Source organism: Ammospiza caudacuta, chromosome 1, assembly GCF_027887145.1.
Source record: "Ammospiza caudacuta isolate bAmmCau1 chromosome 1, bAmmCau1.pri, whole genome shotgun sequence".
NCBI classification, from domain to species: domain Eukaryota; kingdom Metazoa; phylum Chordata; class Aves; order Passeriformes; family Passerellidae; genus Ammospiza; species Ammospiza caudacuta.
This window is the reverse complement of record NC_080593.1, coordinates 89311336-89324914: the sequence shown is the minus strand read 5'-3', so window position 1 is coordinate 89324914 and position 13579 is coordinate 89311336. Positions and strand designations below refer to the sequence as shown.

The 13579-nt window shown below is 35.9% G+C and overlaps 1 protein-coding gene across 4 annotated transcripts in view; it reads left to right on the top strand.

Moving 5' to 3' along the window:
* Positions 1 to 13579, top strand: part of PTPN3 (protein tyrosine phosphatase non-receptor type 3) — a 158928-nt gene that overhangs the window by 122803 nt on the left and 22546 nt on the right. For all 4 annotated transcript variants that reach the window (XM_058824036.1, XM_058824192.1, XM_058824115.1 and 1 more), the window contains exons 15-19: positions 4160 to 4183; positions 6050 to 6248; positions 7285 to 7362; positions 8351 to 8407; positions 13038 to 13194. In XM_058824036.1, the coding sequence (XP_058680019.1) occupies positions 4160 to 4183; positions 6050 to 6248; positions 7285 to 7362; positions 8351 to 8407; positions 13038 to 13194 (515 nt within the window). The remainder of the gene's footprint in view (positions 1 to 4159; positions 4184 to 6049; positions 6249 to 7284; positions 7363 to 8350; positions 8408 to 13037; positions 13195 to 13579) is intronic.

Sequence of the window (13579 nt, the reverse complement as noted above, 5' to 3'; positions counted from 1 at the left end):
TTTTGCTAGTGATACAGATGGAGTAATGTGTGCAGCCCCAGAGCTGGGAGGGAAGGAAATTAAATGATGAACTAATATACAGAACGGAAATTCACTTGCACTGTGCTATGAATTTCTGGAAGTGCACATACGTTCCTAGTGTGAGTGTGATGCATCATCTGGTGAAGGTATTGCACTGAAAATAGATTTCCTGAACGGATGCTGCATTTGTTCAATTCTTTTAGCTTAGCATTTGATAGGCAATAACTGTAGCTGCATAGTGAGCTTTGGTGAATGTACTATGGGAACTCATCTTTAGTTTAACTAAAGTATGATTTTTCATGAGAGGAAAATTTTTGAAGCTTTACTGTTGATGAAAATACTCTTCAGATTTATCCAGCTGAGTCCCTGTAACTACTTTTTGGGTAGAAAATTGCAAATAAGAGAACCCTCCCCTTGTTTTAAACTGTTATTTATCCTTAGTACTAATCATACACAGATATGATAATTTCTTTGTTTCTACAAAATCTGTTGTATTTCACAAAATTCTATTGCCCTTGTTTGTGTACTTCAGCCTATCTCAAGGAAGATACCCTAATACTAGACAGTGGAGCTGGGAATGTTTCAATTAGTTTCAAGTTAGAATCATAATGCTACTACTAATAGACTTTAAGTTTTATGTGCTTTTTCACACAAATATACATGAAAATAGTACATGTATATATTTTGCTTAGATGCAAACTTTGCTTTTTAAATATATATCCTTATTCAAATGTACTACGCTTTCCTTGCCAGTTCAAAATGCAATAATTTTGCATCTAAACGGAAAGTATCAAAGTTGAATTGCAAATATGTGATAAGGCAAACCTTGCAGCAACCCAAGGAGTTGCTGTGCATCAAAACACATGAACCTTTCTTGGCAAGCCAGTAAACTGGGCACCGTCAATAGGGGCAATGCAGAGTAACAAAGTATTCCTTTGAAGGTGGTGGTGGAAGTTAACAAATGACTGAAATTTCTAGGAAATCACTGAAAAGCTTGTGTATGCCATGAAGTCGTCAAGTTTTCTGTACTGATTCTCTTAATTATGCAGTACAAAAAACTTATGACACTTTACACAGTTATTCTCTTCACAGAAATGCTGAATATTCTGAGTATAAATTCCTCTAAAAGGCAGCAGAAAGGCGTTGCTGCAAGTACCTTCCACTTATTTTGCTTATGAATAAAAAACCCTAGTTGTAATGGTGAGTCCTCAGAGAAGAGTTGATAATGGAAATGCTGGCGTACTCACTTTCCCCAGCCCTGCAGGTGTTACAATGAAAGAAGCTTTAAGAACTTCAAGAACAGCCCAAGGGCAAAACCTACAGATGTTTCCTTCAGTTGTTTGTAAAGGGGGAGTTTTGCTACAGTGCTATTGTTTCTGTTGACCCTTTTCTCTCGGGGTTTTATTCTGCTGTAGTTCATCATCCTCAGTTCTCAGAATAGCAGAATTCCCTGATAGGTCACACCAAAATGAGGAGGAGGGGTCTTTCCTTAAAACCTTTCCATTCTGTCCTTTTGACAGAAGAGGAGAGTTAGACTTTTCAGGGCAAAGACCTATATTTAAAGGTAATTGTCAATAGATCAATCCATACTGAATGCAAGATTGAAATGGCATAATTTTAGTTATATTGCGAAGTGAGGAAGAGAAATTACCTGCAGTTTTGAAGTGATTGCTTGTTTGCTGCACCAATGGAAAGCTTAATCTCCTTGCAAGGAAGGGCTCTCTTCCTTGACGAAAAAGTTGAATGGCTGGTCTGGTGAGTGCTGTCTTTCATTGACTTAAAATACAGTCCTTGTATGTTGTGAAATGGGGATGATGGCTTAGGGTAACACTGGGTAGCCAAAAAAAAAATCACCTAGTTATTCATGTTTAAGGTATTTCATCATATTGCTAAGTAATTAAATGATAGAAATACTATTTAACTGTGTTGGGGTGCAAAATTCTGCAGCTCTAGCATGCTGACCTACTGAGGACTTTGGGAAGGTGCAGCTGTGCTGTCTCTGATGAATTCTTTTAGACAATGAATTTGGTAGCTTTTCTCAGTCAAATATTTGGTCACCTTTCTTCCCAGTTTAAAAGTTTGCAGAATTTTCAGTCAATCGTTTAGAGCTGATGTGTTTGAATAAAGTGCAATAATTTAACAAATAAATCTTCATCAAATAGTACTAAGAATTTATATCCCACTTTCAAGTCTCCAAAGGTAGAGATAATGAAAAATTTACTGTAAGTTTATAGAAGGTCTATGAATGAAACCCCAAGTAGGTTTTTATTCTTCCTCTTTACCTCTTTCTCTTGGGAAGATAGAGTGGAGATAATATATTAAAACCAGGGCATTCTGTTGATTGTCATCACAATTCTATGTCTGTAAGTTTTTGATGAAGACTCTTGAAAGGGTTTACTCAGGGCAATTTTGATTCTGCACAGGATTTGGTAATAGGTCTCCTGTGGCAAAATGTAAAAAAGATGTTGCTTCATGAAAATAAGCATTGGAAATACCAAGTTTCATTGTTCTTTGCCTAACAAGGAAATCCATTAGCTTAATGAAATAAATTCAATGTTTTTTTTATTTTTAGTGTGACTTCCTAAGGAAATAAGGCTTATGTCATTGTACAGCCCCTCTGCCTCTGTTTCCACTTGAGAATATTTGGACAATGCAATCAAATGTAAAGTAGGAGATGAGTTTTTGAACATGCAAAGTTTCTCAAGATTAGTGAAAACCAATGACTAGGCAGGAAAAAATCCCAAAACTTTAAGATGATATTGTCCTCTCACTGGGGAGTTAAAAGTACAAGTTCAGTATTTGTCCTATTTAGATGTGGGTTGGTCAGGCAGCAGGTGAATTTGCATTCCCATAGGATCAGCTTACACTTGGAGGGCAAAAATTCTCTGGGGATTGTGGACAAACAGAGCAAGAGATATTAGTGGGTGAATGGAGGTGGATGTCAGTGGGGTCAGAAGTTAGATATGACTGTAATAAAAGGGGAAAAAACTTAATGTTTTAAAAGTATTAAAAGTACACAGAACTCAAACCTCCAAAATTCCCCAGGGATCAAGTTTTACCGTCTCTGCCTCTCAAGGAAGAATTTCTTCATATTGTCAAATTACATACAAGGAATCTTAGCTAGACTGATACTGGTGCTATTTTTACTGTAATTTTAGTGAAATGTAGTAGATAACTCTTAGTATTAATGATGATTTAGAGAGCATGAGTTGAAAACTTAACTGCATACTGTGGATGGCCTCCTATAACTTGGCAATTCAGCAAGTCTACTTTCAAACTGAACTACTTCACATATTTTTTCCTGCATGGACATATACCACTCCAGGACTTTTGGTCACTCCTTAAATGAATTTGTAAAATTATCCAGTCTGCCTTAAACTTTGCTTTGTAAGAACCTTTTTTGGTAACTTTTACTTTAAATTTTGTCTTAGTAGCGCTACTATGGTTTTAATTTATGTCATATCATTTAGCTTGCTGTTTCAGGGGATTTTTGATGAAATTAATTGAACGCATTGGAAAATGCTGTGTAGTGCAAATTTTGATTTCTTTTCCATTCTAGATTGTGCTCGTTGCTATAACCACTTCTACTTTCATTATACTTTGTCTCAAAGTTTTCTGTCAACACCTTCTCTGCCCTCGCTTCATGAGAATAAGCATTGGAAATGTCAAGCTTCTGAAGCCACTTGTGCTCATTTCTGGCTACCTAAACATAAAGATCTTGCCACATTTTGACTTCTATAAAATGACATCTGTAGTCATTGTAATCCACACCTAAAACTTTCTAGAATGATGTAGTGTGTCTGGCTAAATAATTGCCTGTGTAAACTCCTGCAGAGTTTGAGTTGCAGTAGCAGATTTGTGCTGCCTGTATTGGGCTTGTATCAAAAGTGGAAGTGAGTGATCAGAGCTGCCCTGGGATTTTTGCTGAGTGTCTCATAAACACCCTAGTTATCTGATTCACACTTTCACCATAGGGTTAATTATTCTTTAATTCATTATGAGCACAACTTTTGGTTTCTGTGCAGGCTTTTTTTCTGGTTTTGGGGTTTTTTTTTGAAGTTGGAGTTTAGTTCTTGTTTTTTTAAGATTTAACTTATGTTCATTTAATGTTGTTTTTGTGTTTGTGATTTTTTACTAGGTCATCTGAACAAGAATCTCCAAAGTGAGTTTTCTTTATACTTTCTCCTACCTTTTTAAGATAAATAAGGAAATATATAACTTCAACTGATTTTTCAAAGTAGTGGTTTTGTATGATTAAAAGACACAAATAAATGTATAAATCAATGAAGATTGTAAAGATTTGTGAAAAAAGTAAGTTTTGGGGTCAGGATTTGGAAAGTCTTAAGTTATAATAGATCTCTCGTCACTATTAACAAAAAAACTTGGCTAGAAACCGTTGCAAAAGTTCAATGATGCAAAAATCCACTGGCAAGTTTATATGGTGACTATTTAAATAGTGCCAGATGACACTGACTGAAATAATATTTTTCTGGTATTGTTAGATTTCTTTTCTACATTAAAAAATCGTTACACGGTCTGTAATTTCAACTTGTAAGTGAAATGTTTTTTTGGACTGTGTTCTGAAAAACTTATTAAGATGTATTTACATACACAGTGTTCCTCCTTGCTTAACATTGACTTCATCAGAATCATGAAAAGTCTTGGAAGCTATCAGATAAAACCAGAATTTTGACAGTGGAATTACAGTTCACTACTTCAAAGCATTCTGAAACTTTGAATGCATTCAAAAAGTGCCACTTTCTGTAGTAACTGAAAGTAGTGCAAGTGTTGCATGAAATACCTCATTGCCATTGCCAAGTACACATAGTCGAACTGAAAGTCAGAGGTATTATGGCAAGAATGCATTTCCTTGGTGGCACCTCTCAGGACATCTGTATTTGCTGTGATCAGACTTTCACAGGCCAAAAAACAAGTGGCTGCAGTATCAAAGGATGCTGCAATACAAGTCCTGTATGCTAAAAGCTACACTCCTTGGAGCAGAATTACTTCTGCATTGACAGCTCTAAATATCTGCTGGAAATAGTTCAGTAAAGCTCACATATATCTACAAATACCAAAGCAAAAATAAATGTTTGAATTCACAAATTTTAATGCCAAGGTTTACTTGGCAAGATATTTACTTCTGCCACTTTAATACTGTCAAAATGTGATGTTGCTATACCTTGAGCTTTCCTCAAGACAGATATTTTCATGTTAGGTAGTATTTATAAGGATGGAGCGGTTAGTCTGTATGGTATCCATGAGTCTGGTTCATTTAAAGAAGGGGGTGGGTTGTATGAGAGGTCTGTATGTCATCCTTTTCATAAGAGAGAATTTAGCTAAATGAATGTTTGGGAAGTCCTGGAGCACCATCAGGCAACTTGGCCAGCTGCCAGATTTGGGGGCTTTAGGTACTGACTTTTGTTGTCATTGAATGCTAAAGGTCTTGAATGCCAGATCTGTACCCTAAGTTAGTTCTGGGTCCTTTAGTATGGCTATAACTCCTCAATAACGCAGTATTTTAATTGCAATTAAACCTTTAATTTTCACTTCATTTACTGTTTCTCTGACAATTTACCTTGGCTTTTCTGCAAACTGCCTTCACCCACAGGGACAAGGTTGAGATGGTACTCATAAGAGGGAGAAATCTTTAAAAAAAAAAAAAAGTGCTTTGCAGGAATGACAGTGGAATCACAGCAAAGGATTTTTTCATGGATAGAATTGGCAACTGAAGTGCCTTTTCCTTGCGGTTCAGCCCTCTCCATGTGTTATCGTGACTTCCTGTACAACTACAACAGTGCCTTTCACTGCTAACATCCAAATATTTTGCATTAAATGGTTTTGCTATTCCAGAATTTTTGTCCACTGATTAATGATAGGCTTAGATCACAATCCAGTCCTGTTTCTCTGCACTTCCACTAAGAAGTGGTATTAAATCTTTTAACTTAGAACTTGCTCTTTTAAAATCTTTTAATTTAAAAATCTGGATTAACAGTACCTTTATAACATTTATCCTTTCAAAATAAAGGAACATATTGGGAAACAGTCCGACGCGGAGCTCTCTGACCCGTCTGTCACCTAAAGCCTTGGCTCGCTCTCCCAATGGAGTTGACAACATGTCTGGCTCTTACCCACTGGAAGGGGTGGATAAGCAGTTCCTAGAAACGTATGACAACGTTACAAAAAGCAGCTCGACAGAAGACTCCAGTCAGTACTACTGTGATAAGGTAGGGGCACTTGTGTGCTTTGGAAGTCAGGGCTAGTAGTGAGTGTGACTCTGGGCTGTGGTTTGAGAATGGGCAAAGTGGTGGCTGTGTTTCAGGATGGGCATATTTTATGTAGTAATGAGAGTAGATCTTGTGTTGCCACTCACATTTATCCAAGGTTGTATGATAAACAAGCTTACCAAGTGCATTGGTTTCCAAAGTGTCCAGCATTCTAGAATCTTCAGGGAAAGTTCCTAGTGGAATAGAAATCCTTACATGACTGAATCTTGTTTCCTCCAAGGGAAAAAAAAAGATCAGCTAAATCAAGTTGCTATCTGTCTGAAAAGCAGACACAGCTCTGCTTTATCCCAGGCATCTCTGAAAAGCAGACACAGCTCTGCTTTATCCCAGGCATCTCTTAAGGATGGCTGAACATCATCCTTTTGAGTTTTGACCTGGCTGGAGAGCAGCTGCTCGCTGATAACATTATGGTCATGGATCATTCTTGCCCAGCCTGTTCCAGGGGGGTTCTGGCTAAAAGTGGGCACTTGCATTTAATTAAAACAACTAACTAAAATTAGTTAGAATAGTTCTGTCATTTCCAACGTGTCTGTTAGCTGCTGACACTTTTTAGTTCTTCTGCCTTGTGGATCTGTTGCGTAAAAATAAACACATTTAAAGGAGAAAAGCTCTAAAGATGGTCACTTCATTGTTCTTGGAATAGAGTCATTTCTATTCATATGTTGCACCTAAACTTTTAATGAAAACAGGTTGGAACTTTAATAGGATTTATCAATTTGGAAGGAAAGCTAAGATGAGAGTAATGATGTTAAGACAGAGCAACCAGAAAATATTTGCTGAGATGTACATTGTTATTTTTACTATTTAAAAGGTTACTACCATAGGTGTATTCTACAACCATATCCTCTTCCTATTTCAAAGATTTATTTACATAGAGTGTTTTTGTTCAGCACTTCTAAATTTGGTTGCACTGTTTTCTAATTTGCTGATATTTTCTTCTAAAAATCAGAACATTTTCTTTTTCTATATATTCCAGAATGACCTAATTGAGGGAGATTTACTATTGGTGCGTATCATACCAGATGAAGAAGGGAAGTTTGGATTTAATCTAAAGGTAAACCAGCTGTCTTTTACTTATCTTTAAATGTTTTATGGATAAGATGTATTTACTTCATAAATTATTATACTAAATTTTTTTAGTATAATGATTTGGAGAAAGCAATCTATTTTACAGGACTGTCCTGTGGACTGAGAATTTTTAGAAGTGGCAGCCTAATCCTTAAGTACTAAAGCAACACTTACAAAAATAAGCATCTAATAGTTCTCTGGTTTTCAGTTGCATATATTATGGTATGGCCCATATCCAAGGCACACCACCTATTTGGCTGCTGAAATATGAACTTGAAGGCCTAATTTAAGGCATCACCTTTTGGAAAATGGGACCTCTGTATTTTAAAACAATTTAAATAGTTTGTGCTGTTCCATTTAATTATATCCTTTAGAAATCATATTGAAAATTTGAAAATTAATTTGTGAAGAAAATTTAAATTATTGTTGGTAATTGACTATTGTAAATGTTTTAAATTCCCTTAATGAAATTCCATTTAAGCAGAGTATGATAAATTTGCCATAATATCAAAATTAGAGTTTGGTCATTTCACCTTGGCTTTTTATTGGTAATGTAAAGAGAATAAAGGAGTACAATTGTCTGGGACTTTGATCCTACCAGATTCCTTGCACATTTGCCACAAAATCTAAGAAAACTGTCTGCCTTGGAAGTTCAAGTGTTAAATTTGGCTTGCTTCAAGCACAGGGTTACAAAAAATGTTCCATTTAATCTGTTTATGCTTATTAGAATGTACAGCCTGAAGCAGGCACTCAGTCTAGTTTACTGGAAATTGGTACATTTAAAGACACCACAACTCACCCCATAATGCCCCATTTACTGATGAAAATTCAGTCCTACCAACCCTGTCCATGATGACACAGCATAAAAATATATATATAAAAAGAAAATAAGCAATTACTTCTTTTAAATGCTGCTTATGCTTAATGATAGATTTATGGGTGCTATTTACTTGATATTCCTCTCATTCCTCTAGGGTGGAGTAGATCAGAAAATGCCATTGCTAGTATCAAGAATAACTCCAGGATCACCTGTAAGTAAATTCCTGAGGCTTTTAATCCCTTCCATTGCTACTCCTTCCACCTCTCAAAGGTCTGTACACATAAAAATTTGGACACCTGTAACCAGTATGAGATAGCAGCAGAACTGTTCTCATTAGGAATTGGTTTAACCAGTGATATCTTAAACCACGGATTAAAAGATCTGGAAGAGTTTGTCAAACCAGATATTAGTAGAAAGTATATTTGTGTTCTCCTGTCATCTCAAAAAGTGCATCCTGAACTGGAAAATGCTTGATATGGGGCAAGAACTGGGGAAAAGGAATATCATTTACTGAAGAAGTAAATAATTTGGGCCCCTGCACCCTAAAAGAAATAGCTGGTTTGAGGGAGATGTGGTAGGGATCTGCAAGATTAGAAGCACTGTGAAAAAGGAATTCCAGCAGAAATAAGGACTACTAAAATTAGGACTGCAGAAACAGGACTACTAAATTAAGTTTGTGAAGGTCAGGTTCTTCATGTTTGGTGAAGTAGTTCTTTGTGCAGAAGATAGTAGACCTGTGAAACTCCTTGACAAAGGATGTGTGGTTAAAATAATTTTGTGTGTGATCAGGACAGGACAAATACTTGGGGAAAAAAGCTATTGTTATTGACTAAGCTAGCCACAATAGGCTGAGGAAATCCTTAGGGCTAAAATTATTTATAGGATGGGAGAGTACTTGGCAGGAGAGAGGGAGCATAAAAAGGGAGCATATGTTTGCTCTGTTCCTATTTTGCCATAGAATTTTCCTTATGGAAATATTTATAGACTAGGTGAAACATATAAGAATCAGCAGAGCCATTGAGTTCTTCTGTTGAATTTTGAAATAATAATAGGAACATAAAATCTTTTCAAAACTTTTTTTCTAAATAATTATCACATAACATTGTGAGGATAAATGTTATATCAAATTTTTTCACTTGCCTTTTTCCAAACTATATTTCCTAGCTCTCATAAAATAATTTCAGTGCAGACTTCTTAGGAAATATTACGGACTTAATCCTAAAAATACAAGGCACTCGGAATCTTCTGACTCTTCTGAAATTTGATAAGCAGTCACAGGACTGATGTCTAAATGTCATGATGCTAATCCAGCTGAAACAGATTGCTTGAGAAGTTATTTTTTTGTCACATTTATGATTTTTGGCCTGATTTACACAGTTCATAGCACTCCTTTATGAACCATAATAATTATTTGAAAAAGTGTTTGGTAGGAAATTGTAATTATAACTTACATCTAGGAATTGAAAATAAAACAGTTCCTAAGATACTTCATGGTCAACCTAGCAAATATTCTAAGGGTAATTTGAGATTCTGAAATTACATAGGGCAAACAGGCTCATTCTGCAATCAGAGAATGAAAGAAGTTTCTCCAGAGGCAGTAATTTCCTTTGGCAGAGTTGGCTGGTCCTCTGGAAAGTATTGATCTGTATTTTTTCCTCTTGGATTGAAAACGGCAGGTGTTCCAACTTTGAACACTTCATTGAAGTGTCTCCCTTTGGTGTCGTAGGCATGGACAAGAGTGACTAATTATCTCTCTAGCCTAGTAAACCACCAAGTGAGCAAGTGGTGGTTACTATGTCAAAGTAACCAGGATCACAGAAAAAAATTGGAAACGGCTATCCAATATATAATACTCAGTAGCAGTGTTAGGGAAATCATGTCATGTGTTAGCAAGAGGAAAATAATACATTTATTTTTAGAGAATAGCGGTATTAACATTGATTATATTGTTTTCCATAAACAAAACTTTACCTGTTCTTTACTGTTTAATGAAATGAAGCTGATAGTTCAAATTTAAGTCTGTTGAATGCATTTTGATATTATTTTAGCTCAGTTATAACTTACCTTCATTACTGCTATTTTAACTTCCTCTAGATTCACTCATTACCCTGTAAAATGTCTTCAGGGATGCTATTTGGTAATATTATTTGCTAAGATTATTTCTCAGGTCTGTAGGTCGCTTTTTTCTCACTTTACTACAAAAAGATATGTATTTTTTAGAGGAGGGGAAAGCAAATCTACTCCCCAAAATAAGGCAGCATTTTTCTTTACACCTCCTAAAGTTCTTTTAAAACAATCTTTTAATAAAGCAGCAATGTAGTATGCTGGGGAAACTGAAGGACTGAGTACCCAAAATTTTTATGAAAGCACATTTTAGTGAAGGAACAACCATATATTGCATCTGTTTGGCTTGGGGTTTTTTTAAATTAAAGTTCTCTACAGATTTTTTTTCACAAACAGTATTAATGCTCTCAGGTGCTAAAGAGGTCATTATAGTTTTATGTAATAGAGCTTTTAATGGAAAAAAACCCATGCATGCTCCTTGGAGCAATAGCAGGTCATGAGCATAAAAATGACACATCGGGTGTATCAATAGGAAAGAGAGTCTTTGACATAATAAATTGCCTGGAAGAGCTCAGACTCTGAAAAATCTGTAAATTATGCTTGCATAGGAGGAATTAATTCTCCTTTGAGATATATTTTATATAGTCAGATGATTCAAATAAGAGGGCTGGTGCATTAACATATCACATGATTAACAAAGTTTGTTTGAGCAAAGATATTAGTCCATCTGTAATAAAGACTAATAGGAGGCAGCCAAGAAATTTAAATTATAGGCAGATATAGGAACTCAGAAACCATTTCTTTCAAGTTTTTGTTGATGTCTTGACTCTCCTAGACTGACCTTATATGGTCTTTATATCAACTATCTTCCCAAATATTTATATTTCAAAGAGAAAAACTTAACAATATTTAAGAGTAATTTAATTAGTCATTCATAGTTACATTCTTTAGTCTTGCCTTTGTAAATTGTAAAAAATGTGGCAAGGGGACCTGTGAATACCTAGTTAAATCAGTATTGAAGAACATCATGGCTGCTCCTAATTCCCATTCTTTTTCTGTTTACATTTTTTATGAATCATTGTCAATCTTTCCTATCCTTATTTTCTTTTCTTATTTCTATGAAAAAAGTTGGGGGCAACTATTCCTTCTTTAAATTTTTAATCAGCTTTTCTGCATGCGATTTTTTCCCCTTGCATGCATCTTTCTTCTCTCTTCTTCTTTATCTGTTTTTTGGCGCTAAGACAGGTCTTAAGTTTTCTTTTCTTTAACTCCGTTTGCTGGTACAAATGACTCCCAATTTATTTTCTTCATTTTCTTACCACTATTTTTTTTATTCTGCATTTTTCATCTTTGTGATATTTTTTGTGATATAATTTCTTCTTTCCATCTCCTATTTACTAGTTGGTAATATATTAGGAGCCATTGGTGCATGGCATAATCAGGATTGAATCTAGTTTTAATTTCTTGTTCACAGGGGATTGGTAATGGTTGTTTTGTAGGGCTAATGATATTGGATGAATAAAGCCCAGGGAACCTTTGCTGGCTATGAAGGAAACACAGGGAACACCTATGAAAAAATAAAAACAGTAAAGGTCTATGTCTCATTCATACAATAAATGAAATGAAGTGTTTATATATCACTTGTGTAGCTGGAGACTTCGTAGACAAAGATTAGGATAGTAATGATGAAAAAATTGTTACATTACTTGACACTCAAAGATTGTGGAATCCTGCATATTCATATTAGAGAAGCACAGAAAGTTGGAAGGGACCTGGAGGGCCTCTTGTCCAATCCCCTCTGCTCAAGAGTCACCTAGAGACAGTTGTCCAGGACCATATCCAGGTGGCTTTTGAGGGCTCTGAGGTGGGAGACTGCACAGTATCTCGGCAACCTGCTGGAGTGCTCAGTCACCACAGCAGTAGAACTGTTTCCTGATGCTTGAATGGAGCCTCCTGTGTTTTAGTTTGAGCTCTTTGCCTCTGATCCTGTCACTAAGCACCTCTGAGAGTTTGGCTTCATCCTCTCTGTGTCTTCCATCTAAGTATTTATGTACATTGCAAGATCCCCTTGAGCCGTTTCTTCTCTAGGCTAAATACTCCCAGCTCTCTGAGTCTTCCTGCATGCAAGGGCTGCTCTAGTCCCTTGGACATCTTTGTAGCATCATCATCATCGTATTCTGGCCATAGCTTTAATTGCTTTGTGCTCGACATAGGGCTAAACATACAGAGAACTGTGGCAGAAACAAAGCAAAACAAACCTTGGAGTCCAGCAGTTAATCTAAATCTAAAGACTCTACAAAGTAAAAAAGATATGAAATGTGTGTGGATTTCTTTGAAATTTAAAGTGCATATGTGGGGAATGTCATGTTACTTTGATCATGTTCATGAAAATCATGTTTGGATTTCTTAGTATTCACTGCATAAAAAGTGAACTGGATTATCTCATGTGCCCAAAACACTATCAAAAAATTCAGAGGTTGTTGACACTTGGAGTCTGAAATACAGATCTTTGAGAGCAATTTGTTTGATTAATGTGAATTCTTTTTAAAGCTATCAATATGTTGTTTGAATTGTATGTTCCTTATTGTTAGGGAGAAGCTTTGAAGCACGAGAGCTTTAGAACTGAAACCTTTGATAGAACCTCTGATACAGAATATGAAACTTTGCCAGGAGAACTGTGAAGACTTTGCTTACACGATATATTTAATATGCTGATATGTTCCTGCTTGCACAACTGATTGTGATGACATTAATGTCTTTCTTTGGTCTTGAAACAGGCTGATAAATGCATTCCAAAGCTGAATGAAGGTGATCAGATAGTATTAATTAATGGCCGAGATATCTCAGAGCACACTCATGACCAGGTGGTCATGTTCATAAAAGCCAGCAGAGAATCCCACACAAGAGAGCTTGCACTTTTGGTCCGGAGGAAAGGTAACTGGGCTAATTTTATTCACTTCTAGTGTTTTTGAGACTGTTGCTCTTGTGCTTGGTGGTGTACTCTCTTCTGTTTGCATAAGCATGTTCTCAGAGCACTTGGAGTAGGTCTGTGCAAATAGTAGGTCTCACTAAATTTAAATTAGTAGTAGAAGTAGTTTAAACTATATAGGTTCTTACCACTGCCACAGAGTCATGCAAGTTAGAATTTCTTCTTATTTTTTGTTCTAAAAATCTATGCGAATAAATAGTCCCTTTAAAAGATTTTTTTGGTGACGTGAGGTGCTGGTTTTTTTTGTAAATAAAGCATAATTTTAAAAACCTGCAAGTGCAGATTCACAAAAACTCATGGGCTGTTCCCGTGCACAATTATGTGATGAAA